A 24839-nucleotide genomic window follows, 5' to 3' on the forward strand; every position below is an offset into this window, starting at 1 on the left:
CATGATACATTCTCTTTCACAAGTGGAACGTTGTGTATTTTAAATGTATGACAGTATCAATCATATGATTACTTTCATGTAACAGGTTTAGTTTTTTTTCCTCTCTTTTTAATGATGTAATTGCTTCACAGCATGAAATTCAGTAGTTCTTTAGTTTCATGGAAGCTGTCCAAAGAACTGTGTCTTGTCTAGCATCTGTTGCTGTCCCCACAGTGCAGAGCTCAGCGCTGCCCCACCACTCCCTGTGAGGAGCTGTGGCCGCCATGAGGCCTCCCCTCATGGGAGCAAACCAAGGGACCTCAGCCTCTCTTTAAGTCTCTTGCTTTCTGGGCCCTCCAACCATCTTTGTAATCCTCCTTTGAACGCTTTCTGATAGTTCTGTGTCCTTCTTGTATTGTGAGGCTGCTCTTCAGCTTCTCATTCTCTGGCTGTGCATCAGTGTTTCATCCCAGATGTAGTCTGGCACTTGCCGTTAAACCTTCATGCCATTGGTGATTGCTTAGCCTTATCTCTTCTTAGGGGAGTCAGCAACTCCTCACAGTTTAGTATTGTCTGCCAACTTTCCTTTAACTAGAAGCCTTTGAGCATAGCTCATCAGCCAGTTGTTCACTCATTGCATTGTGTTTTTTGCCTAGCTGTATGCTAGACATTGTGTGCAGAAGGATACCTTCAGAAACAGTAGCAAAGGCTTTGCTGAAATCCAAAAGATCTCATCAGCTTGGTCAAGTATGTTGGTCAGCCTGTCATAAAAGGAGATGAAGTTTACAAAGATTTGATAAAAAGGAGTAATGTTTTATCATTTTAGCCTAAGGTTAAAGTTGATATTTGGGAGTTAATTTCTAAATCTTTCCCTCATGTTCAAACTAACATGTCTCTAGAAGTACTGATGAACCTTTGGTTTGAAACCAAGCTGCAAGGAATGCAGTTTACTTTTTTTCTCTCTTGTTCAAATCTGAGCATGTCTTCCTGAGGAAATTCTGATACACTGTGGACTTTAATCAAAATCCAGTTTAGACCCACGCTACTGCTGAAAATTGTGCTTTGTATATGGGATTTGTACTTAATTTGTGTTTAATTACAATTCTTTAAGTTAAAATAAGTGGAAGTACCTTATGAGTAGAGTTACTCTTTTTATATCCTTTATGCTTTCTGTAAAAAGAAATTCATAGTACTAAGAAAGAATTTAGTCCTTTGAAGTTTATGTGATCCTGCAGGAGCTAAACAGGACAAATGTTTTAGAAGATGTGTTGATATCCAAACTTTTGCTTGAAGGGTTTTTTATTCTTGAAAAGCCAGTTTTCTTTCTTGTTGGTAGTGATAAAACATGCACATTCTATTTCTCTCTCCCTCCCTCCCCCCTCTCTCTGTGTGTGCTGTGTGATATTTGTTTGTTTTTGTTTTAATTGCTGTTGTTCTGAGCAAATGCTAAATATTTTGAGGTATATTGAACTTTGCGTGTTTTGTTTATGTAAGTTTTTTTTTTCAGGGTTGGGTTTGTTTGTCAGGTTCTCTTTTACACTGTCCAAGATAATGCGTAGTAATAGGAACAGAAGAGGTCAGGGAATCACAGAATCACAGGGGTTGGAAGGGACCTCCAGAGATCATTGAGTCAAACCTCCCTGCCAAAGCAGGTTCCCTATGTGAGGAAATTCATGTCTTTTGTCACCTCTTAGATATATGTATGTATTTATTCTGCAACCTTGCCAGCAATAGGGAGTGGAACTAGGCGATCTTTGAGATCCCTTCCAACCCAAGACTATGTAGCAATTTGGAGCTCAAATATTTTGGAGGTGAGAATGGAACATTACTCAGAGTAACTTGCTTGTATGACCAATTTCACGCTGCATGTATTTTTGCATGTCATTTGTCTCTTCATGCTATTAATGATGCCACTTCAGTTCTTCTCCTCATTTTTTACAGTAATAGTCTTTCAAAGTCTGGCAGATTCTGCGGCAGTAAAGAAAAGTGATGTGTTTGGTACATACATGACATGTGAACTGTTGTATGTGGATGAATCTACAGGATTATATTAAAAGTACTAATTACAGTTTTCATAATGATCCTACAACAGCATGTAACCCAACAGGACTATTACCTAATCTTCTCACATAAAAACATAAATTTCACTGAAAAGCTTCTGAATCTCAGGTCCTTTTCTGAATCTAGTTACACATTGCAGACCTTTGTTCAGGCAATCAGAATACATCTTATTCCTCCACATGAGTGTGTTTTCTACAGCTAGAGTTTCCACATTTGGCACTTCTGAAAATGATACCTATACTTTTCAGTTGTTTTGTGTGTTGATTTATTTAAAGTTTTCTATTTAAAGGCACTTGCCAGGCAAGTAGTCTGAAAATCTTAAGTATTTTCATATTTTATATATTTTCTAGTGAATCTCAGCTTCCTATTGCAAACACAAGTTTTTCTAATCCAATAGTAGAAGGAAGAGATAATGAGGAAAGTCAGGAGCTGAAATCCTGATGGGAAGGTGGCTTGTAGGAATTAAAATAGGAATTTGACAGTCTTTTGTTTTGGAAAATTCTATTCTGCTGAAAACTAAGAAAAGTAATGTTAAAGTTTGTATGTGAATTTTATGAAGTATTCCTTTTTCATTTTGGGATCCCTGAGCCATGGAAAGTGCATTGAGACTATTATTACTGTGGTGAGCCTTTGGAATAAAAATCATTGCACAGTTGTTTTCTGCCTGCACAAGAGAGATCATTTAGTGGAAAACTGACTGACTGACTTGTTTGTTTGTTTGTTTTTTAACTATCTTTAAGACATTGTTCATGAAAATCTGAAAATGGGGTCAGATGGTGAAAGTGACCAAGCTTCTGGAACATCATCTGATGAAGTTCAGTCTCCCACGGGTGTTTGTCTCAGAAACCGAATACACAGACGAATCTCAATGGAGGTAATTTACTTTTCATATAAGGATTGTTTAAATTGACAAGAGAGAATGGAGTTGTTCTCGTTCTTTGTAACTGGTTGTCTTTGCAAACATCTTTAAACATTTTGACATACTTAGTGTGGAGAGAGTTAATATAATAGTGCTTAAATGTCTGGCTCCATTTGTCACACACAAATAAGACAATTGTCTTGCTTGCATTTTTATGAGCTGCTTATTTTGCAAGCTAAATATGTTTTGAAACTTGAATCTAGGTAGAATTTATTATATGTAGTTTTTAGAATATCTGCACATTCTGTACATTCATTAAGTATGTTGAAGGAGTGGTGTTCAGATATTTTTTTTCTTAAAACTGTTGTGTAACCTTTCTAAAACAAATCTTGCAGAAGCAGTGGTCCAGACTGCTTGAGCCTTTCTCTCTCTCTTCCTGTTTTTTAATGAACGGAACTTTACATGATGGTAAACAAAAGGAGGAAAAAGTACCTTATGAATAACTGTGCACATAATTTCCTTTATTTATGAGTCTCATTATGAACACTAGCCACCCTTGTGCTTGCTTTGTCATTTCCCTTAGCAAAGAAAAACAAAATGCTTCCCTGTTTCTCGAGTGTGTAAAAGTGATAATGGTCCCTTTGTTACAGAAGCATGCAAAATTTTGCAGTTTCTCCATAGCAGTGTGTATACCGATATGAATAGTTTGTAAGATTTTAGATCTTCTTTCAAAGCATGATACGATGTACAGGACTAGGGAAGCAGATCTGTGTAACTTGCAGTAGGGAGAAAAGGCCAAAAAATTTTGATTGGTGAGGCATTCTGCTATGCTTGGAATTCCAGGACTCCAAGCATGTAATGCTGGTCTGATTCCAAGAACTTACAAATTATTTGTATTCATTATTTATATCTTCTGCTTCTTTTTTTTTTTCTCTAGAAATTCCTGAATTTTTTTTATATTAATCTCAGGTTTAATCTAAATACTGTTAAAGCTGCACCTTTTACATAGGAGAACTAATGTAGGTATGTTGATCTGTGCAGGAGGCTTTAAAAATATCTTTAAAGCTTGCATATCAGAATGTATTCTGGATAAACTCAAAACTGAAGAAATTTGCAGACAAGTTTATTTACTTTTTTTTGCTTAATATCTATTTCCTCTGCATTTCATGTGAAATACACATTTAGATCAGGAAAGAAATAAGAAAGTTAATGGCAGATCATGAAGTTAACGAACTGAAGTGGAAAGATGCTGAGACTTACGGAGAAAGAGCCGCCAAAGGGTTCTCACTTAAATTAGGATTAATGTATCTCTCTAAGAAACTATAAAAGAACTCAGGAAAAGTCATAGAAATTTAGGAAATCCGTGTGTACTTTTTTCAAGAGACATCAAATAAAAGCAGCCTTTTAGTGGACTCCCAACATTGTGAAGAAGTTCTAATATTACACTTCCAGTGGCTTTCAGAAGTTTTTATTTCAGTTTGGTTTATTCAGTGCTGATATTGTTATTTTTCTCCACAGTCCAAGTGCTTGTTTGTAGTTCCTGAACATTATTTTTTTTCAGTTGATTCACCCAGTCAATGAGAGCATTCAGTTTCTGGCAGCTATTCCTGTATGTTCTATGAGGATTTTAATGTTTCCCCCAAATTACTTCAGTGTTAATTTAGCAGCTTTTAAAAGAAGGTTTCAAGATAATGAATTCACTTCTTCACTAAAATGCACATCTGTCACTGGTGGATATTTTTAGCTGACGTAAGTTTACACTTTTGAAGTGGTCTGTAGCATGGTAGGTGCAGTTTTAAACCTGTTTGTACATGCCACAGAAAAGGAGCTGTAACCATCTTTATATCCTTGATTAAAAAGCCTTTCTAATTGTAATCATTTCAGTGCAATTTATCTGGTTTCTTAAGCAAAAAAGCCTTAAGTGATTATATCGTCTGCCTGTCATTCCCTCATCCAGTTTTTCCCATGGGCTTTTTTCAGTCAGTTTTGACGGATGAGAATCTCAGATGATAATTTTCTGCTCGTTTCTGAGGGAAAAAAAGGCCTTCTGAATTAGGATAGACTACTAATCTATGCACTCCTGGGAAAGATGCAGCCTCTTTTAAATACTGCAGAATCCACAGTTTTTTCCTGGCTTTGCTCCCCATCAAATAGCAACAATTGCTTCCTTGGTCTTCAAGGGAGCCAAATAATGGGTTTCCTTCTTAGTCCAAATATTGCCTGCCCTGCCTTGAGTGGTTTGCATCATGGAGCTGCCTAGTTGACTACTAGTAATGTCATTATATAAAGAAATGATCTTTGCTCAGAAGTAAGTGTTTGTTATTTCAATTTTGTTTTGTTAGTGTGTGGAAATCTGTCATTTTTAGAACACGATTAGGAAGCTTGAAGCTGTATTCCCTTTATATTCTGTAAATGTGTATACGTATATATACATACACACTATGCTGCACACACAAGTTAATTAGTATGTGTGATAGTTTTTTATTTGCTGTAGTCTGCTGAAGTCATTAATCATATATTAAATCCATTGCAAAATATATTTGAAATATACAGAGTTGGCTAAACTCAACAAACTAATATTCTTTATTTTTCTGTGTTAGAATGAATGTGCCAGTCTCAATATCATTATATCCTTGTGCTTATTTTGGCTAATATTTACTGTATTAGTAATATTTTTTAATATAATTTCTTGTATATGTTTGTTTCTACTGAATTGGCAGAAGTCCTGGGTTTTTTGTTTTTTGTTTTGTTTTTAAGGAAACTAATCAGGTAAAACTGAAACTCTGGAAAAAATCTTTTTTTATATTTAAGAACTTTATACAAGCAAGATTTAATGTACAACTTCCTTAAAATTCTGCAAAGCAGTGGCCCATTAAAAATAATAATAATAATAAATGTTTGCTAAAAACATTCAGTAATTGGTGCTGATTACCAAGTCTGTGTCCTAGCATTCTTGGGATGTTTTTTGCATGTCAGAATATACGTTTTGATCTTTACTGTCCACCATGTTACTGTTTTCTCTGTAATTGTTAAATAATTCTGAGCCAGAGTAAAACCAAACCATTGAGGGATTCCCTTGTCAAGGGTATTTGGAAGAGAACATGCCAGAATCTCATTTTGTTGTCTCGATAAAAAGTATTTTGCAGGTAACCTATAAACTACTAGTGATCCACAGCGCGGTTGCTTCCCCCCTTTCAGTAATCATACTGACAGTAGTTGCAAACATGTATTGTGTGGAGAATTTGACTTCCAACAATACGTGTTCATTGGAGGCACTGTGCCCATGCATTGGATAGTGAATTCTTCGTTAAGTACAATAGTGGGTAAAAAATAGGGAGATGCAGTCTGTGCAAATTGAAACATCTGTTTTCCTTTCCCAGAAATCCAAAGTCTGTAAGCTGTCTTCCTATGTGAACTGGCAGAGGGCCATAACCCACTGTTCACCAGCCTGTTTCCCAGATACTTTATCCTGTGAAACAGTTCTTATCCATCTGACTGTCACATTAGTGGCAGGAGTTTGTTCCAGATCAGACTGCTCCTACCACGTTGCTGTAGGGTATAATTTTCCCCTGGGAGGATTAGCTGCAGATTTAATGCTTTTAACTCAGAAGATGAACAGAAAGGCCGTAAAGCAATCTTATAGTTAGGTGTGAGTTATACTGATTACTTTCAGAAAAAAGAATGCACGTAGTTGAAAAATAAGGTTTTGGTGAGTCTACACTTTTACCAGGGTTATGACTGCTGCACAAATCTTGATTGATACAGCTTGAATAACTGAGTTGGCTCCTGGTCCTGGTTAGGGAAATGCACCTGCTTTAGAGAGAAACCCACAAAATAAATTGACCTGTAAGCAGATGTAGTGCTACAGTTTTCTCTTTGTAGGCTTCAAGTTAGAACATGGTTCAGAAGTTCCCATTCCAATGTGTTGTAAATAGGGCACAATCAGCCTCCATTCATTTTAAATTCTTGAACAGTAGACTGGATGGCAGTACTGATTCAGGCTTTAAGTTAGAGGCAGTGCAGTATTTTCTCCTGTCATTAGTTTTGGGAGCAGGAAAAAAAACTGCAGGAAGCATTGCAGAGCATGAGCATTCATCCCAGCTTCTCTTACTACTTGGCAGGGTGCTGTGGATCCCTGCAACAGTGCCTCTTGTGTAAGGCTTCAGTGAGCAAAGGTTCTTCCCGCTTCTTGTTAGCTGGATAATCCTTTCTGCCTTATTTACTGGATTTTGTTTAATGCCCTTCTCTGTGCATTCTGAGATGATAAAGATCTCCTGCTCACCTCTTCCATGAGTCTGTGATCGCCTACCAGTAGGTAGAGAGGAAAAAAATAACATGAAGCTGACTACCATCAAGATGTTTACTTCCTGTAACATGGTCACTGTATTATCTGTTCTCAGTTGCACTTGGAAACTGTCTGATCTTATGCAACATTACACAAGAAAATGTGCTGTTACGTTTGTAGGCTCCTACTTTGAGGCTCACGTAAAACTTGATTCATTGGAAATCCCGCTTCAAAAAATGCAAGTCCACAAGCTAAATGACTTGCATGGCGTTGATGAAAGTGATGGGGCTCCTTTTGATGTGTTTGATTAGCTGACTTTCATTTCTTCTCCTGTCAGAAACAGTCACTGCTACAAGAAAAATAATTTCAGCTGGGACTTCTGGAACTTTCCTTTTAATAGATTTTTCTAGGAATAGGGATTACTGTCGGGTAACAGCAGAAAATATCTTTTTGCCCTTCTGTTAGGAGTCTCTGTAATCCCAGAAGTCCTGGCATTCCCCTTACAAATGCTGTTTCCTTAGAAAAGTTACTTCATTTTGCGATACCTGTTTTGTAAGGATGGAATATCTGCTTTTTTGCTTTTTCTCATCAATAACTTGGCTGCCCTTGTAAGTTCCTTCCTTTCTGAGTTCCCTTTACAAGTAATTTGGTATCGTATTAGATGTATTTAGCCATCTACAAATCAGATCTCACTTGGATTATGGGTACACAGCAGATGAAAAGTTAGAATTTGGATGCAGTTTCCTGCCCTGCACTCCAGCCTCACTGTTATGTCCAGGAAAGTCAAATGTTCAGTTCCTGATTTCAATTTATTTTGAATAATTGAATTTCCTATGCGACTTTCCTCTGATAGTTGCTGCTTTATCTTGACACGAATGTTTGGTGATAGGGGTTAACAATAGAAAGTTACTCTGTTAGACTGCTCAGGTTAACATTAAATACATTACTGCTTTTGCTGTGATTTCCTTTGGTACGCTGGTTCTTCTTTTGGTATTTTTTGAGACTCTTGCAATTTAGAAATTAGAGTTTTGCAGGAAGAGTTGCATTTGAAGGAAAAGATACTGTTATCTCTTAGAATCTTGACTTGTGCCATCAAGGCTCCAAGCTTGATTTTTATAGTGATCTGTTTCTCACTGTATTTTTTCCAGTGCCGTTTCCTTGCTTTGCAAGCCTCATCAGCTTATCTTTTTCTTTGGGGCGCTTTGTCCTACTGCTCTGTTAGAGAAATAGATCAAAACATACAGAAAACTACTTTTAACAATCAAGAAGATTAAGGATAAAAGGAGCAGAGCTTGCTTTATTAGCATCTGTTACCTCCCAGCACCTACCACTGAGTCAAATAGCCACTAGACCCTAGGCATCGGCAGGGTTTATGTTAAGAGGCTGACATGGTATCTTGTTAGGTGATAAAGTCAAACACACAAACTCAGAAGATTGGCTTTTTTATTGTTATTCTTTATTCTCCCCTATGCTCCAAGTTCACTTTTTCATGAATTAGTGACAAAAACCTGTAAGAGAGGAATTTTTGTGTATTTATACACTTGACTAAAATGAAGTAATATCTCGCATCTGTATTTCATTTATCTTCAGATTTTTTATCACACTTATCTGTTTCATTTTCATTAGTTGTGAATGGAAGCTCCTGGAATGCACTTTCTAAATGCTGTATTAGTGCTAAGTAGTTTCAACCTTTCACCATAAACTGCTTCACTGACATCTGAGGTGTGAAATAAATCAGAAACTTCCTTGTGTTGTTTGTTTAAAGCCAATTTCTATTCATCTTATCAGTAGTCTGAAGTGTGCATCCATGGAATAAAGATTCTTTTAAAAATTATTTTGGTGAGGAAATGGTTAAAATGCATATCTGTGATTGTGTGGGAAAAAAAATCTGCTTTTTGATCTAGGTAGCTAATTCCATTATTTCAAAAACACTAAACACTACAAACATTACTTGTAAAATATGTATACGATTTCACTGCACTGAAGGAAATAAAAACAAAACTAGCTGCTAGCACTTCTGGTTTCTGGTCTTTGAAAATTCACTACATATTTTTATTTCAGTGGCTGTAGCTACTGTGGAAGTTGGTGATAACTTTCTTGAACTGGCAGTGAAGTCCTTGCTCTGTTGATTGATGAAAATAGATGTGCTGGGAAACTGTGACTCCCAGTCCCAAAATAGAGACTAATCTTTGTATTTTTAATATTACTGATATTTTGTTGATTACAATTGTATGTTCGTCTTTGCCTAGCAACCCACCATAAAAACTGATTAATTTTGTTACGCTGGGAGTGGAGGCAGGGACTAAGAAATGTCTGTGGTCATTGGTATTCTGAGTATGTAGCTGCATGTGGTCTTCCTGATGTGATGATATTCCTGAGGATGTTTTGAGTACTTGATCTGAGGAAAATAAAGAAAAATCTTTGTTATTTAATTGGCTAATTAATTCCATTTCTTCCATCATTTCTGAATGCTTTCTTAGAATAATAGAATCCTTAAAGTTGGAAGAGATCTCTGAGGGCCATCTAGTCCAGCACCCCTGCAATCCACAGCTAGATCAGGTTGCCCAGGGCCTTATCCAGCCTCACCTTGGAAGTCTACCAGGGATGGGGCATCGACCACATAACTGGACAGCCTGTTCCAATGCCTCACCACCCACACCATAAAAGATTTTTACCTTATATCTAAATCTACCCTCCCTTAGCGTGAACTATTTCCCTTGTTCTGTCTCCACAGATCCTGCTTAAGAGTCTGTCCCTTCTTTCCTGTAGCTCCCCTTTAGATACTGAAAGGCCACCACCACGTCACCTCAGAGCCTTCTCTTCTCCAGGCTGAAGAACCCCAGCTCTCTCAGCCTGTCCTCGTAGGAGAGGTGTTCCATTCCAGGCATAAATCAATTGTGCTGAATTTGAATTATGTTGAATTTCAGTAGACTGGCTAAAAACTGCATACATTTGTGGAATGAGAAATAGCAGTATTCCTTCATAAATGGATCTATCTATCTATCATTCTGTTTTTTTTTTACTGATTCTAACAGAGTAAAGGATACTTTGATGACCCTTTCCTCAAATTTAACAGCATAGAAATTGATCCCTTGCTTAATGTTTTTAGGGGAAAAATATGTATCAATAATAGCATTCACGTGTAAAGGAGACACATAGTATTCAAGTGCAAAATGCTGCAGGAGACAGAAAAGACACACTTTCTGCATTGCAGTGGAATCAGTTGCACTTGTTCATTGCTATGTAGTCCATGTTTTTGCACTGAGGATTTTTTGAGACTGAGAGTCAGATACTCATCCAGCTACTTGTACATTTTTGAGTGGTGCTTTAAAAAAAAAAAATTAAAATTTGTTAGAAGAATTTTTGCTCACAGTGTGCTGTGGAAGTAGAACAGAAGCAGTAGCCTGTTTCTGCGTACTTCAGAAAGTATAGACTAGTTAAATCTTTTGTCCTTATGTTTGCTGTCTCTATCAGCTGTGATAGATGGTGGTATATTAAGACAATTGTTTGTGTTACAGGCATATTTAGAAAGTTGCGCTCTTAATTCTCTTAAGCACTAAAGATGTGCAAAGCCATCTTTTATGTGAGATTATGAATAATTGGAAGAAGAAATCCTAGTAAGCTGTTCGTCAACAGTACATAATATTAAAACAATCATTTAAAAAAAAAAAAGGATAAGTAATTAGGATTTTATATACCTAGTAGGAAAACTCATGTCAGCTGTTAGAAGAGTGGCTCTGGTTATAGTAATTGAGTAATTATTTATGAAGTTGAGAAAATAGCATGCTGCATGAATGATGTCAGGTTTTTTGGTGCCTGTGTATGCTGGTGTATTGCTTCAGGACCTTGCCAGTCTCTTAAGTCTGCAGTGCTGTCACCAAATGAGAAAAATCTGTACAAATTTATTCTGTGATTAGAGGCTGTTTTTTTCCATTTGCTTTTGCCTCTAGCAGTCTTGCAGTATGTCATAATACAGTACAGGATAAAGTTGGCTTGAACTGTGCTGTCATTTGGAGGGAAAAAAAAAAAAGCACTGAAATTTGATAAAGCAGCATTCAGGGGGGAAAAAAATCTACATGGTATTCAAAACTGAAGTGGTGTAGCATGTTTACGTTTTCATAGGCATAAGCAAATGTGTTTCAACATGTTTGCTTTGCGTAACATGTAGTTTATACCATGCACATTTTTCGTTTAAAATCTGCAATGAGAATGTACTGTAAAAGTAGGTTTTTTCATAGTGAGTTTGAAGCTGAATTGTGTTGCATAGAGGATTATATGATGTAGCATTTTAGATTTCATTAAGCATTCCCTTATAAAAATTTAAAAAAAAAAAAGCAAAAAAGCAAAAAAGCATTGTAACTTATTAGTAAACATCTTGTGGTTGCAGCTGACATGTCTTGCTGTTGCTTGCTAAAACCACTGAGGGGGCTAATTCAAACTGATGCTTACACAAGAGCAAATTGTACTTGTTTGATCTGTAATAGATTGTTTGGGATATCAGAGTGATGTCTGTATACTCAGAAGATGAATTATATTTTTTCAGTAATGTTATTTAGAAAAATCAACTCCTGAAAGATAAGCTAAAATCTTAGGGAGAGTTGGCTGTTAGAATATAGTAATTGTGTTCTGGAAACGTAACTATCAAGAATGAACTGAAGAACCAAAGTGAGAAGGATTTTCATATAATAGTGCAGCTTGGCAGTATTAGGCTACTCCGCTGACTAGCTATTCCTGACAGAGCTAACTTCCTTCTTGTCTTGGCTCCTAAACCTGAATCAGCAGGTAGTGACTCATGTTGTTTGAAAGGGGTAGTAGTTTTCTGCCAGTTGAGTTGCTCAAACCACATTGCTGAGTCATTAGCTTTGAGCCTGTTCTCCAAGGAACGTGTGGCCACAGGCAGTGGAATATCAGTCCTGGAGATAGTTGGCTGTTAGATTGTCTAAATGAAGCATTCAAGAAATAACTGAGGATGATCAGACGACATATCATAGGTTTTGCTTCTGGCTTTTTTGACCTATTTCTTGAAATATAGGACTGCCTTTATTTTTTTTCCCCCCACTTCCTTCTGCTTCACTGGCAGAAGGCCAAATCTCTTTTCTCTCAGTGCTGTTTGTGAGTAGACTATCAGCCTGAAGGAAACTGTCCAGAAGTTGAAAGATTGGCAGCGTTTGTAGTCTGATAAATTTGGGAAAGGATTCTTGTTGCTAGAAAGAAAATCTACAAATTGACACAACCATGAATAGTAAAGGTCTCTGTTTTTCTGGTTTTCCAGCTAAAATATGCTACACTGCAGGGTAGTGAGAATTGAACTTACAAATACCTCAACATGTTCTTCCAACCTTCCGTTTGATTGTTGGTATTCTATTTTGTGCTAAATTTTCACCTTTAATGTCTGAACGTGCTGTGTAAGTCGTAAGACATAATGCAGTACTAGCCAGACACAAGAAAAGACTCCACACTGTGTAGCTCTTCTCAGAGCATTTGATGTATCTAGTGCTGGAAATAGTAAAGATAAGCACAATTTGGGGTAGTTTATCTCTATAGACAACACAGTAATACTAATGTCACAAGTGCTTATATGTTTATCTCCCATCACACAGAGTGGAACAAATGCGATTCACATTTCAGGCAAATTATAAAAGTAGTATGCCAGCAATAAAGCAAGACTGAGAAATAAGCATTGCACATGAGGATAGAAAATGTGTTTTTAAAATGTAGAGGGAGGGGGAAATGCCATCGGCATTCTGGTTAACGTAGCAAAGCAACTGATGCTTGAATGTGTTCTCCGAATATATTCTGAAGATGGATCAAAAAATAGCTCACTAGTAGCATATAGTTTACTTTAGGCTTTAGAACATTTAGCAGTTGTATTTTTACTCAGTTCTGATTTATACTGTTGCAAGTTGGCCTTAAAGATAACAATTAAAAAATAAAAATTAAACTAGAAAATATACAGATTGACAACAGCTTTTTCATAAATCAGTCATGCATACCGGTAAATGCTATCATTTTAGTTTTCTAGAAGATGATTTATTTTACCTGAAGCACTTTGTTGTCTCTGAAAGCAAATGTTTTGCATTCTGGTAGTCCTTCAGTTGCTGGAGTTACAAAATAGCTGCGGAGGTACATAAATGTACATAAGATAGGGAGTCATTCTAGTTTCCTACCTTAAAAATGAAACAAATTTAAAATATTCTTAGAGGGATACCAGTATTAGAGTGCTAAACAGACAAGTTTAAAAGTCTGAAGTATCAAAAATTAATGTTGGGAAAATAATCCTGCAATTAATTTTATGCGCTTCCTTATTAATACTTTAAACAGCACTGTGACAGGATCTTGTAACAGCCTACATATTTAACAGCCTGCTGATCATTTTCATTCTAAAAGATATTTTTTGTTATAGTCTTTGTGTTTTAGGGCTTTTTTTCCTCTTCTGAGGAATGTTAACATGTCATTAAGTTCAGTTGGCCACTGAAATTAGTCTGGACAAAGTCCTCTTTCTGAAGTGTCCTTTTTTATTGCTTCATGGAATTCCGCAGAAGTTTAAGAGAATTAGAAATTCCTAAAAATCACCATTTCCTACTGTTCCTTGCATTCCACGGGTGCAGCCTGGCATCGTACCAAAGTGACAGCAAGCAGCCCAGCTGGAGAGGGCAGGTTTGGCTGCAGCTGAAGTAACAGTTAGGGCTGTTAATGGGCACGTCTGGGCACAGCTGCAGGAGTGGCACGAGGGAGTGAAGATGGCGACTGTGTCTAATGCGCAGCCTGCACACACTGAGGCTCGAGCTTTGGCTGCCCTGTGCCGTACAGCCCCGTGAGAGGGGAACAGGTTGCCTTCCCTCAGCAGCACTCTCTGCCTGGTACATAATGCTGCCTTGTGGGTGTGCTGGGCTGGGATGAGCGGAGGCCGCTTCCATCACAGCAGCCCCTGTCTGTGGAGCTGCACAGTAGCTGTGCCACTGGCTGACGTGGAGGCAATAACCCAGGGGGTTTGGGGCAGGTGCTGAGCCCTGCTGGCACGATCTCAGGACTTCGTCAGTTCCCCATGCTGCCCCTTACATCAAAGCAGCACTGGGCAGGTGAGAGCTGGGATGGGGCATGGTGGGACAGCTGACTGTGGGGATTTTCTGTGCCGTTTACATTGTGCTCCCTGAAAAATGGTGGGGGAAAGAAGGAGGAAAGGGGATGTTTGTGGTCACGGTGTTTGTCTTTTGCTCTCCAGCAGCCACTGGGCAAGCTGAGGCCCAGCTTTCCAGGAAGTGGCTGGACATCTGCCTGCCAGTAGACAGCAGCAAATGAATTACTTCTTTCAATTTTGTTTGTACGCACAGCTTTTGCTTCCCTTATTAAAGCAGCAGTCCCGCGATCCACAAGTCTGCTCACCTTCCTTCTGTTTTCTCTCCATCCTGCTGGTGTGGGTGGTGACTGTGTGGCTGACACACATCCTGCCAAGGGCAGTGGGCATGTCTGGCTGCTGGCAGACAGCAAGTTGCCTTCGCATCACATTCCTGTCTGTAAGCTATAAAGGCTTGCACTTGACTGGTAGGGTTGCTCTTGGACTTCTTTTTATCATCTCTTAAGTTAAGTGAGTTTTTTAGCTGTATTGAAATGATAAATTTCAGTTTTCAGCTTTGCTACTTAGCCAGTAGGAAACGTGCTCATTTGCACATCTGATGGATCCCACTTATGTTGCACTGCAGCATTTAATTATGATGGCTTTTTTTTTTTCCCTAATGAGGTGATTGCTTCAATTATTACAAAAGCTGGGAAGGATTAAGGTGACACAGGCAGAAAAAATGCATTAATTCCTTTCAGCCATTTGGGTTTGCAATCTAAGTGACTTTCTTTAATTTTGTCTATATTAGGTAGTTAAGTAAAGGATAATTACATTGCTGAAAAGACTTTCTCTGTCGAACTATATATATGATCTTTCAAACATTGGTGCCATAAAAGGCTTCTGACTGTGGTAGGTAACGATTTTAATATAAGGTTTAAAAAAAACGTTGTGGCTTAGTAGACGTTTCAACACAGCCAAATATGTGTATAACAAATAGAAGTAGAGTGCAGATTGTTAGAGGGAAAATATCTGTGAAGTGCCTCCTGTAGTTTCCATGAAGTCATTGTGTTTCCATGTAGAAAAGAGACTTTCTTCAGCTCTACAAAGTTAAGGAGAACAGATAGGGTTGTTGGGGTTTTTTTTGTTTATATATATGATATGCCAAAATGTTACACCTCTAGCAAAAAACAGTAAACTGAGGGGGGAAGAGTTTTTTAAATCTATGTATCAGAAGCACTGAAATTATATTTAAAAACAGGTACCTTTCTCTTGATGAAATCTTCTCTCTGCTGTTTCCATAAGGTTCTGTTAATGTTGATGTTTTTTAAAGAAGCTCACAAGGGGCTGTTGTGTGCCTAAAGTAGATTGTTGTTGCTGAGGGGTTTTTTGGTAACTGGATGAAGTTTTGGCCTTTATGTCATTGAGTCCTTATATTCAAAACAGTATATTTCAAAACGCACTGTGGAGCACAAAGCACAAGGTTGCAGCTTAAGGTCAGTTGAGAACTGAGGATGTCACATCTCTGGAGTAAGTCATGGGGAGTTTTGCAATTGCTTATTGCAGTAGTGCCACTGCTGGAGCTTTACAAACAATGAAGGGAGAGTGCTCATATGTAAGTGCTAGCTGCCATTATAATATTTTCTGGTACTTAAAATGTTGTCTCCAGTTTTTATAGTGGCTGAACTCCAAACTAACAAATTTGTAAGAGCTACTAAGAACCTTAGATTTGTTTCCTTTCCCTTTCTCTCCATTTGGAAAATAAACATGTGTTTATTGACAGCAGGCCTTGTGTACAGTATGGGCGTATTTTCACGTTGTTGTCAGAGCTTAAAGATACCTTGGCTTTGTTCTTCCCACACACTGATCAACTTTGTATGCTTGGAAATGCTTCTTCAGGGCTGTGGATCTAGCTGTGAAAGACCACTTCTGTTACCTCAAAGATGGTAACAGAAGTTACCAAGTTCCAATTACCAAGTTCGCTATGGGCGAAGATACAGACTGAGAGCTCTGGGTACAGTCAGTTTGGTATTCCATGAGGCATTTGAATTTTGTGGCCCATAATTTGAGTACTCCTACAAACAGATGCTATTAAAATTCTTATTATCAAATAAGCTCAACAAGAACAGTAATAAGAACACTGCAACAGATTGTTGTAGTGATAATAGCTAGGAGTAGGGGAGAGCTATTTTGCTGTGGGGCATATAGGATAATGATGATATGTACTGTGTTCAGCAAGTTACATTAAAAACAACCCAGTGTTCTTTCCTTTTCTTGGCTTGGAATTTCTGTTTCAGTTTATGTCCCTCAGCAACAGGAAAAAGAAAATTAGGACATTGTCCACAGTTTGGTCTGGAATCATAAGAAGGTGGAGTAGAGGCTGATACTGGTCCTCTTCTTGGCATTCCTGTCTGTTCCAGCAGTTGGAAGGGTTCCCACTACAGTGAGATGATCCAGTTTTTTCCTTTGTGCTCACCTGTTTTGATGAGCTACCTGAATTTTCTGAAGAATACAATGAATATTAGGGTGAAATGCTTTTTTGTGAATTTTTAATTTTTTTTTTAATAATCTGAAACCCTCTGAAATAGGGGAGTAGGGCAGTTCTCTCTTCAGATGACTCTAGTTCTACTGAATTTCAATTGCCTGTTACAAAAAAAATAGCAGAGCTATTCGAGAAGAAGGAAAGTTCTTTAGTGGAAAATACAGTTTTACTGAAGGATTACAGCTTGCTCTCATTATAATTAATTAGTTCCTCCACTATTCCCAAAACCACATAGGCACTTTTAACATTGCCAATGTTTTAACATTTTTGAAATGCCAAAGTTGAAAATTAGTAAAGAAACGGTAAGCTGCCAGAAGTGAGGGATCTTTTTGTTTTCTTTTAATTGATCTTCAAAATGTTGGTCAAAGCTTCCATTCTGTGAACAGTACTCCTTTTGTTTGAATACTGTGGTTCCAATTTGAAAATTTTGTACAGAGTACGAAATGCAGACACTGAATTTTCCAGTTTTGCAGAGAGGCTACTGTTGAGCAACAAAGCAGAAGCTAACAGAGACTTTGTGCTCCATGCTGAAGCAGGTATGAGGGCTGAGAAGAAAACAAGAGGGTCGAATGTCAGAAGTTAAACCTTTCTTGACAGCACTCCAAAAATTTGTCTGTATGCGGTGGCTGTTGTGAAATAGCACATGTAGGTCAATTAATTTGGAGGTTGAAGGGGTTGTGAGTTAGCACTTCTGTCCTGCCTGAAATTCAGTTAAATGCAAGAATAAATTTATTCTTTAATATATTTTAAATTACAATTTTTACTCAGCTGTTGTTATAGGTACGCATGTAGATCATACATAGACGTGGATCAAATACAGAGCCAACGCTGAAAGCTTAGCAAGTTGTCTACTCAGATCTCAAGACCTGAGAAGTCTGATGATCCACTTCTTTGGCAGCCTAAGCCAATTTAGCTGCTGGCTTCCTGGGATTGCCCTGCTGCCTCCTTTGCCCCGTGTTCAGGCTGTGAGCTTGTCTGACCTTACACTGAACCTTTTTTGAGCACAGAGTTGGCAGGAAGCTACACACTTTGTGTGAGATAGTTTCTCAATGATTTAGCATGCTGAAATAGTTCAAAGCTGCTGCAAAGACACGAGTGGAAACACATGGCCAAGGCCGAGGGGAACAGAACAGGCTTGTCACTGTCATAAGAATCTAGAAGTTTATAACCTTCAGTAATCAGAGAAAGTAATGTAGTTTGAATTGTGGCAGTATATTGTTACTGTAATTGTAATATCAAAATAAATGTGTTAACTACTCTTTGAATTCTCATTTTCCAGCATTCCAGGTATTTATAAGTATTCTAATAAAGTCAACGGATGTGTCCACAATGCAGTTAATTACATTTTAGTATTTCATTCTTCTTGTTAAAATAAATTTGATTTTGTATTAAACAATTTGAAGTATTATCAGAAGAGAGTGTGGTTTTAAAAAACAATTTCATTTTGGTAATGGTAACGGGACAGTAACGCTAACACCAACCAGCTTTAGGAAATCCTGAATTATACATGACACTTCTCTTTTTAATGTTACTTACTGCAGGATTTGAACAAGCGTTTGTCCCTGCCTGCTGATATCAGGATACCCGATGGTTATCTTGAAAAGTTACAGATTAACAGCCCGCCGTTTGATCAGCCCATGAGCAGACGATCTCGTAGAGCATCTCTAGTAAGTGTAATGCATCTTCTTGACCTCCTGGGTCTTAAGATTCCATTTAATGCAGATGTCCCTGTACTGGAAATGTGGTTCAACTTCATTTGCACCTTGAGTTGTATGTCCTGAAGGACAGAGGAGATTGGTGTGTACTGAGCACCTTTAAAATCCATTTAAACAACACACTTTCCTTTCACTCTCTTCCCCTTCTGTCTTCTGCAGACTTTTCCCTGTCATTTCTTAGTGAGGGTCTTGAGCTGTTGAAATCTGTGGCTAAATTTTACTCCCATAGTACATCCTTGTACTGTTTTGAGCAGTGATGATCAATTGATCCAAGAGCCTCTCTAGTTTTAGGTCCACACGGTGTGTCTTGTCACAGAGTAGGAGGGCTCTAAAGTAGCATAATGTGAAGACAGCTATTCACTTTTCTTTCTGTATTTTTCAACAAATTTTCTTTCTCAAATTTGCTGTTGAAATGATTATATTTTTTGGGAAGTATATATGAATTCATAAGAATATTAATAAATAAATTCATATTTACCTTTTCAGGTGTATCTTTTTATTGGGTTGTTTCAAATAATAAGTCTTTCTTTGTGAACAGCAGAAGGAGAATTCCTACATACTGATAAAAATACCAGAAATCCTGGTTAAGTGTTAAATATGCAAGACCCTGAAATAGTCCAAAAACTAGCTTTTTCTTCTTTTTGCAAAGGCCATTAAATTTAAGCCATTATTTGATTTTAATTGTTGTGGTAGACTACAGCCCTGATCTGCATGTTATCATTTGGAAGAACATTATTAAAAGAAGGGCTGATTGTATCAAAACACTGGAAGTAATAGTAATGTAGCAAGCTTAAAACTACTTACTTACTGATGTAGCATTGAAAAGGGGACTATATTTTCCAGAATCTTCTCTTCTCAGATGTTACTGTATTAAAGACCTTTCAGTAGAGTCCTTTTGGTGGTAGAATGTAATGTTTGAAGGCTAGGGGAGTTTCCTGCGTATCTTATTTTTGTTGCTCTTTTAACATGGAGCAATTGGAGTCCCCTCCTCTTTCCATTCTAGAAGAATGAAAGAAAAACACTGCCCTCTAATGAATATGATGTGAGTATGGAATCAACTTCCTGTCACAAGGCTGTTTTGTTTTGAATTTTGAAAATGATTTTCGGGGCTTGAAGGTCCAAGTTAAATATGCCAGCAATGCTGGATTCTCTGCATTGTTATTTTGAAATAATGAGAGAACCTAGAATCATTATTCTGAGATTGTCACTGAAAGCTTGCTATCAAGTTAGTATTTACAATATATAAATATAATTTGCTGCTTTAAAATGTACTGCTCTCTTCAACGCTTAGTAGGTATCAAAATATCAAAATAAAAAACAGTAGAAATTATTGAGAACTTGTTATGCTTTAGGTCTTTGGAAAAATGAGCTTTTATGGTAATTTTATTTTGTGTATACTGGTACAGTATTGCATTCACAGCAGTAAAGATGCTTCTCTTATGCACCAACCTCTTTAAATAAGAGATCGTAAATAGAATCTGTCAGTGTTTCTGGGTAGATCGAGATGAATAGATGATTTTTGCATAAGAATATTTTTTTTTCCAGAAATTATTAGCATTAAAGATTCTAAGAAATTAGGCTTTTGAAGCTGCATTTCCAATTTTCTGGCAATAATAAGACTAATGGGTTCAAGGTCTCATTTATTTTCTCCTTTCAGTTCAGAGTCCCATCTTTTAATTCAGATACCACTTCACAGTATATCTGTAGGTCAAAATACACTTCGGAAACATAATGTTTACTTTGCTAACATTATTCCTGCATTAAATGGTACATTTAGAATCTCACTGGAGTAGTAAGAATTGTCAGTATCAACTTTGCTTGTATTTTGAGATAAACGGGCTTCACACCAAGCTTCTAAAGCTTCACACCAAGCTTCTAAATAAGCTTGATGCTAAAACAGTTCAATCTTAACACTAATATAAGAAACCAGAATTACTCTTTGTACTTTCATGTTAACTAAATTAAACGTTTTCTCTTAGGTATGTCAAAAGCATTTGTAGACAAGGTCTTAAATTTACTTTGTGTTTTCGTGTTCTGAAAATGAACAGGGGTATTTGTGTTAGTACACCATTGTGGTATGTTGCTGTCAAGTCTTAGTCCAGTCAACAGTATTTGTGTTGCACACAGTGATATAACATAGAATTGTAACATCCTTTGGATTTTAGGAGCAAATCAGCTTTCTCTGACCTGCGGATATAATTGCTGAAACCAGTCAGGGGTCAGAGTATCTTTCCTTAGAAAGAAATATTATGTGTGGAAGTGGATGGAGGAAGTGATGCTAGAAAACTTGTTTTTTTTTGTGTTACAGTATGTTTGTTTGTCTGTAAGGCAAATCCTCATGAAACCAGTGAGTTTGGGATTTTGGCATGCTACAGGCTACACACGCTTTGTAAATCAGTTTAAAAGTGTCATGTTTTATATCTGATTTCAACATTCTTATGCTGTAAGAGCAATATAAAAGTTTGTAGTAACTGAGAATGGTCTTAAACAGAAAGAACTTTAATAGACAACTATTAAATATGAGAGTGGCAATAGGTTTAAATGGAAAAAAAATAATGATCTTTGAGGCTGTCTTCCAAAGGCATAGACAGATAAGCTGTCTTGACATGTGCTATAGAGGTAAGTCGTTGACCAAAAATAAAGAAGGTGAATAGATCCCAATAGAATACTTGAAGATTTGGAATTATGAGTCATGAAATGTAAATTGCTTGGGAAAAAAGCTGACGTCTAATGAGGGATGATGTTTAAGGATTTTACTGGTGGAATGTTAGACTGAAAAGGCTTTGAGAGGTCAGAATGGAAGAGGAGACCAACAGCAGAGATCTTCAGTGTGTTCCATGTATTTGAAGAGAGAAAATAAATAATGAAAATTAGTTTGAAAGAAGCCGCTGCACATGGATATACTAACCAAGAGAAAAGATGGAATTGGGATGACTTCTGTGCCTTAAGTATAATAGGCTCATTAGTAATCAGATCAGAAGAGTGAGGACAATTTACAGGTAGGTAAACTGGGGGTAGTTTTTCCAGGATATGCAGTAGGCTGACTGACTGTCTGAATATTAGGCTTGGATAATGGGATGCTTTTGTATCATAATATGCTGAATCATTTTTAAAATAACTGGATTCCTTGAAGTTCGGTGTAAAACTCATATTTTTCTGAAACAAAATTCAGTTCATTGATTAAATTATGTAAATGACAGATGGTTAAATGAATAAAGATGTCAATTTTTTATTTTTTTTTTCAATCTTCATTTATTTTCTTTGCAGTCAGAAATTGGATTTGGAAAAATGGAAACCTATATCAAGTTAGAAAAACTTGGAGAGGTATGTATAGACTTCTTTTGAAATGACTCCTTCTTTGCTTACATTTCATTATTGGGTAGCTGAGCACTTGCAGAGGGTACCCAGACAGATTGTGGAGTCCCCTTCTTTGGAGATCTCCAAAAACCATCTGGATGTGGTCCTAAGCTGTCTCCTCTGGGTGTCTCTGCTTGGATTAAGGGGGTTGGACCAGATGACTTCCAGAGGTCCCATCCAGTCTCAGCCATTTTGTGATTCTGTGGTCTGATAGCAGTGATTTATGTGAAATTGATATAAACGTTAACTGAAATTCTCTATAACCTTGGAGATACCTGTTCAATTTCTCTTTGCAGTAAATCAAACATTTGACATTGCGTACAAGCACCGCTATCACAGAAATGTTTTGTGTATATGTAATAATAAAACAAGCAGGAAAAACATCGCTGAGTTGGAAAAGGGCAAGATTTAAGTAATACTGAGTTCTATTTGCCTTTTCTTTTGGGAGGGCAGTAATATGGCTTATCTCTACTCCAACCAACCAGTGATTTTCAGAGAAAATATAGGATTCAGGAGGGACCAGTTTGAGAGTGACCAGTAGTATCAAAAAAGGATACAGATGGGACGCACAGAATGTTGCAGAAGTAACCATAGTGTGAATATTGCAGTTAGTCCTCCATTTGCAGCATTCTCATTCCCCATTTTTTCTCTAGTACTTGTTAAATGCCTCACTAGACATAATGCTGTCCAGCTTTAGAGAATTATTAATCTAGTAGCTATCAAGTCCTAATTGTGCATTTTATCCCACTCGTGTTACAAAGTAACACGTAATGGAACAAAGTAACAAAGTAATGGAAAGTACAGGATGTATCCGTGGAAATGTAAGGCACTTTCCCTAACTTGTTTCTTCCTCTTGCAATTCATGATGTTAGTTATGCTTACTCACTGTTTTGTTGGAATTTCTTGCTGTGTTTGAGTCTTTTAGTGTCTGCAAAAACTGAAAAAGATGAGCTTCATGATATTCACGTTCAGGATGTCAGCAAAAACAAAACTTTGACTTGTTCTCTTCCCAAAACATTCTCATGTAAAACACATAGCAAAGACAAAAAACGGTGACCAGAAGGAATTATGTTTTTCTAAAAATAGTGGTAGAATTTGTCAGCTGCCATTGGAAGCTTCACTGAAGCACAGTATAGCCATACCTGAGATAGTTTTAATCATAGACTCATAGAATGGCTTGTGCTGGAAGAGATCATAAACACCACCTAGTTCCAGCTCCTCTGGACAGTGTTGCCAACCAACTAAATCAGACACCAGAACAGGTTGCCTAGGGCCCCATTCAGTGTGGCCTTGGAACATCTCCAGGGATGGGGCATCCACAGCTTCTCTGTGCAACCTTTTCTCTGTTCCAGTGCCTCACAACCCTGTGACTAAGGAATTTCTTCCTTATTTCTCATCTGAAGCTACCACCTTTTAGTTTAAGGCCATTACTCCTTATGCTATCACTGTCAGACTGTGTAAAACATCAGTCTCCCTCCTGACTATAAACTCAGAGCTGCAGAATCATAATTCTGGTTGCTTAAGGTGATAAATCATAACAGCAGTGAACTCAATACAAGTTCATCAAACTTCTTTGATAGGTATATGGTGTACATCTACTTGTGTAATTTCAGAGTTAGTAAGCATGTGCATCCCTTGTTGTCTTCTGTGTGTTCAGATGTTTACAAAATATTTTTCTAGTTTAACCTCTATTTAAAAAAAAAAAAAAGAAAAAAAAAAAGGAAAAGCTAGTCTTAGGCCAAATGAAAGCTATCTCAAACTTAGATGGAAGTTTCTTTTCTTTTTGAGTTTTCGATGAAGAAGCAACTTCTTTTTTCCATTTTGTAGGGTACTTATGCAACAGTTTATAAGGGGAGAAGTAAATTGACAGAGAACCTGGTGGCTCTGAAAGAAATTCGCTTGGAACACGAAGAGGGAGCACCTTGTACAGCCATAAGAGAAGGTGGTAACTTCCGTTACTCTTTAGAATATCAGATACTTCCAGCTTTCTTTTTGACTTAAGCATTGTTAGGGCTTGGAAATACATCATCTATATGGGACATTAAAAAACTGATACTTGTTTTGATGAGGAAAATTTTAATCTTCGCCATGTTAAGAGTTAATGTTTCAAACGGTATGGGAGATGTTTGTGTTTTCAAGCATAATATTATAAATGGATGAATTTATACTGAATTAGACTAATACTGTCATTTTCAGGGATTCTGAATACATTATATGAAATGACTGCTTCTGCTCAAACAGTACTGTATAGGAAATAATTTTATTTTGCTTTTTACCTAGATGTGCCTGATATTTTGATTAAGTACATTTCCTTTACTTGGATTAACTTAATTCTATATAAATGTTATGGTCTCAAAAATAGCTTTTTAATTGTTTTTGAAAAATTAACTTACGTGTGAACTTACTAGAAATGCATTTACTGCATCTTTTGTATTAATTTGCTTTATATTTCAAATTCTTCTTTGCAGTGTCATTATTAAAAGACCTGAAGCATGCAAACATCGTTACATTACATGACATTGTTCACACAGACAAGTCTTTGACTCTTGTTTTCGAATATCTGGTAAGCTTTTAAAACAACTAGTGAGTTTTATATTCCATTTATTTCCTTAAAAATACTGAGTAACACAAACACAGAAAATTATTTTTTTTAATACTCTATTTTTATCCTGCATATAGACTTACTAGACTGAAAATTATACAGCTGTATTCAGTTCTCAGAGCGCTGTAAATTGGCAGATACTGTTCTGATTCATACCAACTCATACCAAAGTCAGTAACTATTAAAGGATAATTATGCCGTTATCTCACAGGGATTTTTTCACAACTTTTGCAAATGCTCTTAGTCTCTTAAGATAGATGATACTAAATTAGGTGGAGCTTTTGACACCCTTGAGGGTAAAGAGGCCATACAGAGAGATGTTGACAAATTAAAGTGTTGGACAATCACCAACTCACGAAGATTAACAAGAGCAAGTGCTGGATTC

At 37.1% G+C, this 24839-nt stretch overlaps 1 protein-coding gene across 2 annotated transcripts in view; it reads left to right on the plus strand.

The window, feature by feature from the left end:
- The window catches only part of CDK17 (cyclin dependent kinase 17), a 77609-nt gene that overhangs the window by 39779 nt on the left and 12991 nt on the right, over positions 1–24839 (plus strand). For both annotated transcript variants that reach the window (XM_052667330.1, XM_052667331.1), the window contains 5 exons: positions 2781–2914; positions 18322–18447; positions 21763–21819; positions 23680–23794; positions 24321–24415. In XM_052667330.1, the coding sequence (XP_052523290.1) occupies positions 2781–2914; positions 18322–18447; positions 21763–21819; positions 23680–23794; positions 24321–24415 (527 nt within the window). The remainder of the gene's footprint in view (positions 1–2780; positions 2915–18321; positions 18448–21762; positions 21820–23679; positions 23795–24320; positions 24416–24839) is intronic.

The sequence above is a fragment of the Tympanuchus pallidicinctus genome, unplaced genomic scaffold (genome assembly GCF_026119805.1).
Source record: "Tympanuchus pallidicinctus isolate F22 unplaced genomic scaffold, pur_lepc_1.0 scaffold8, whole genome shotgun sequence".
Classification (NCBI taxonomy): domain Eukaryota; kingdom Metazoa; phylum Chordata; class Aves; order Galliformes; family Phasianidae; genus Tympanuchus; species Tympanuchus pallidicinctus.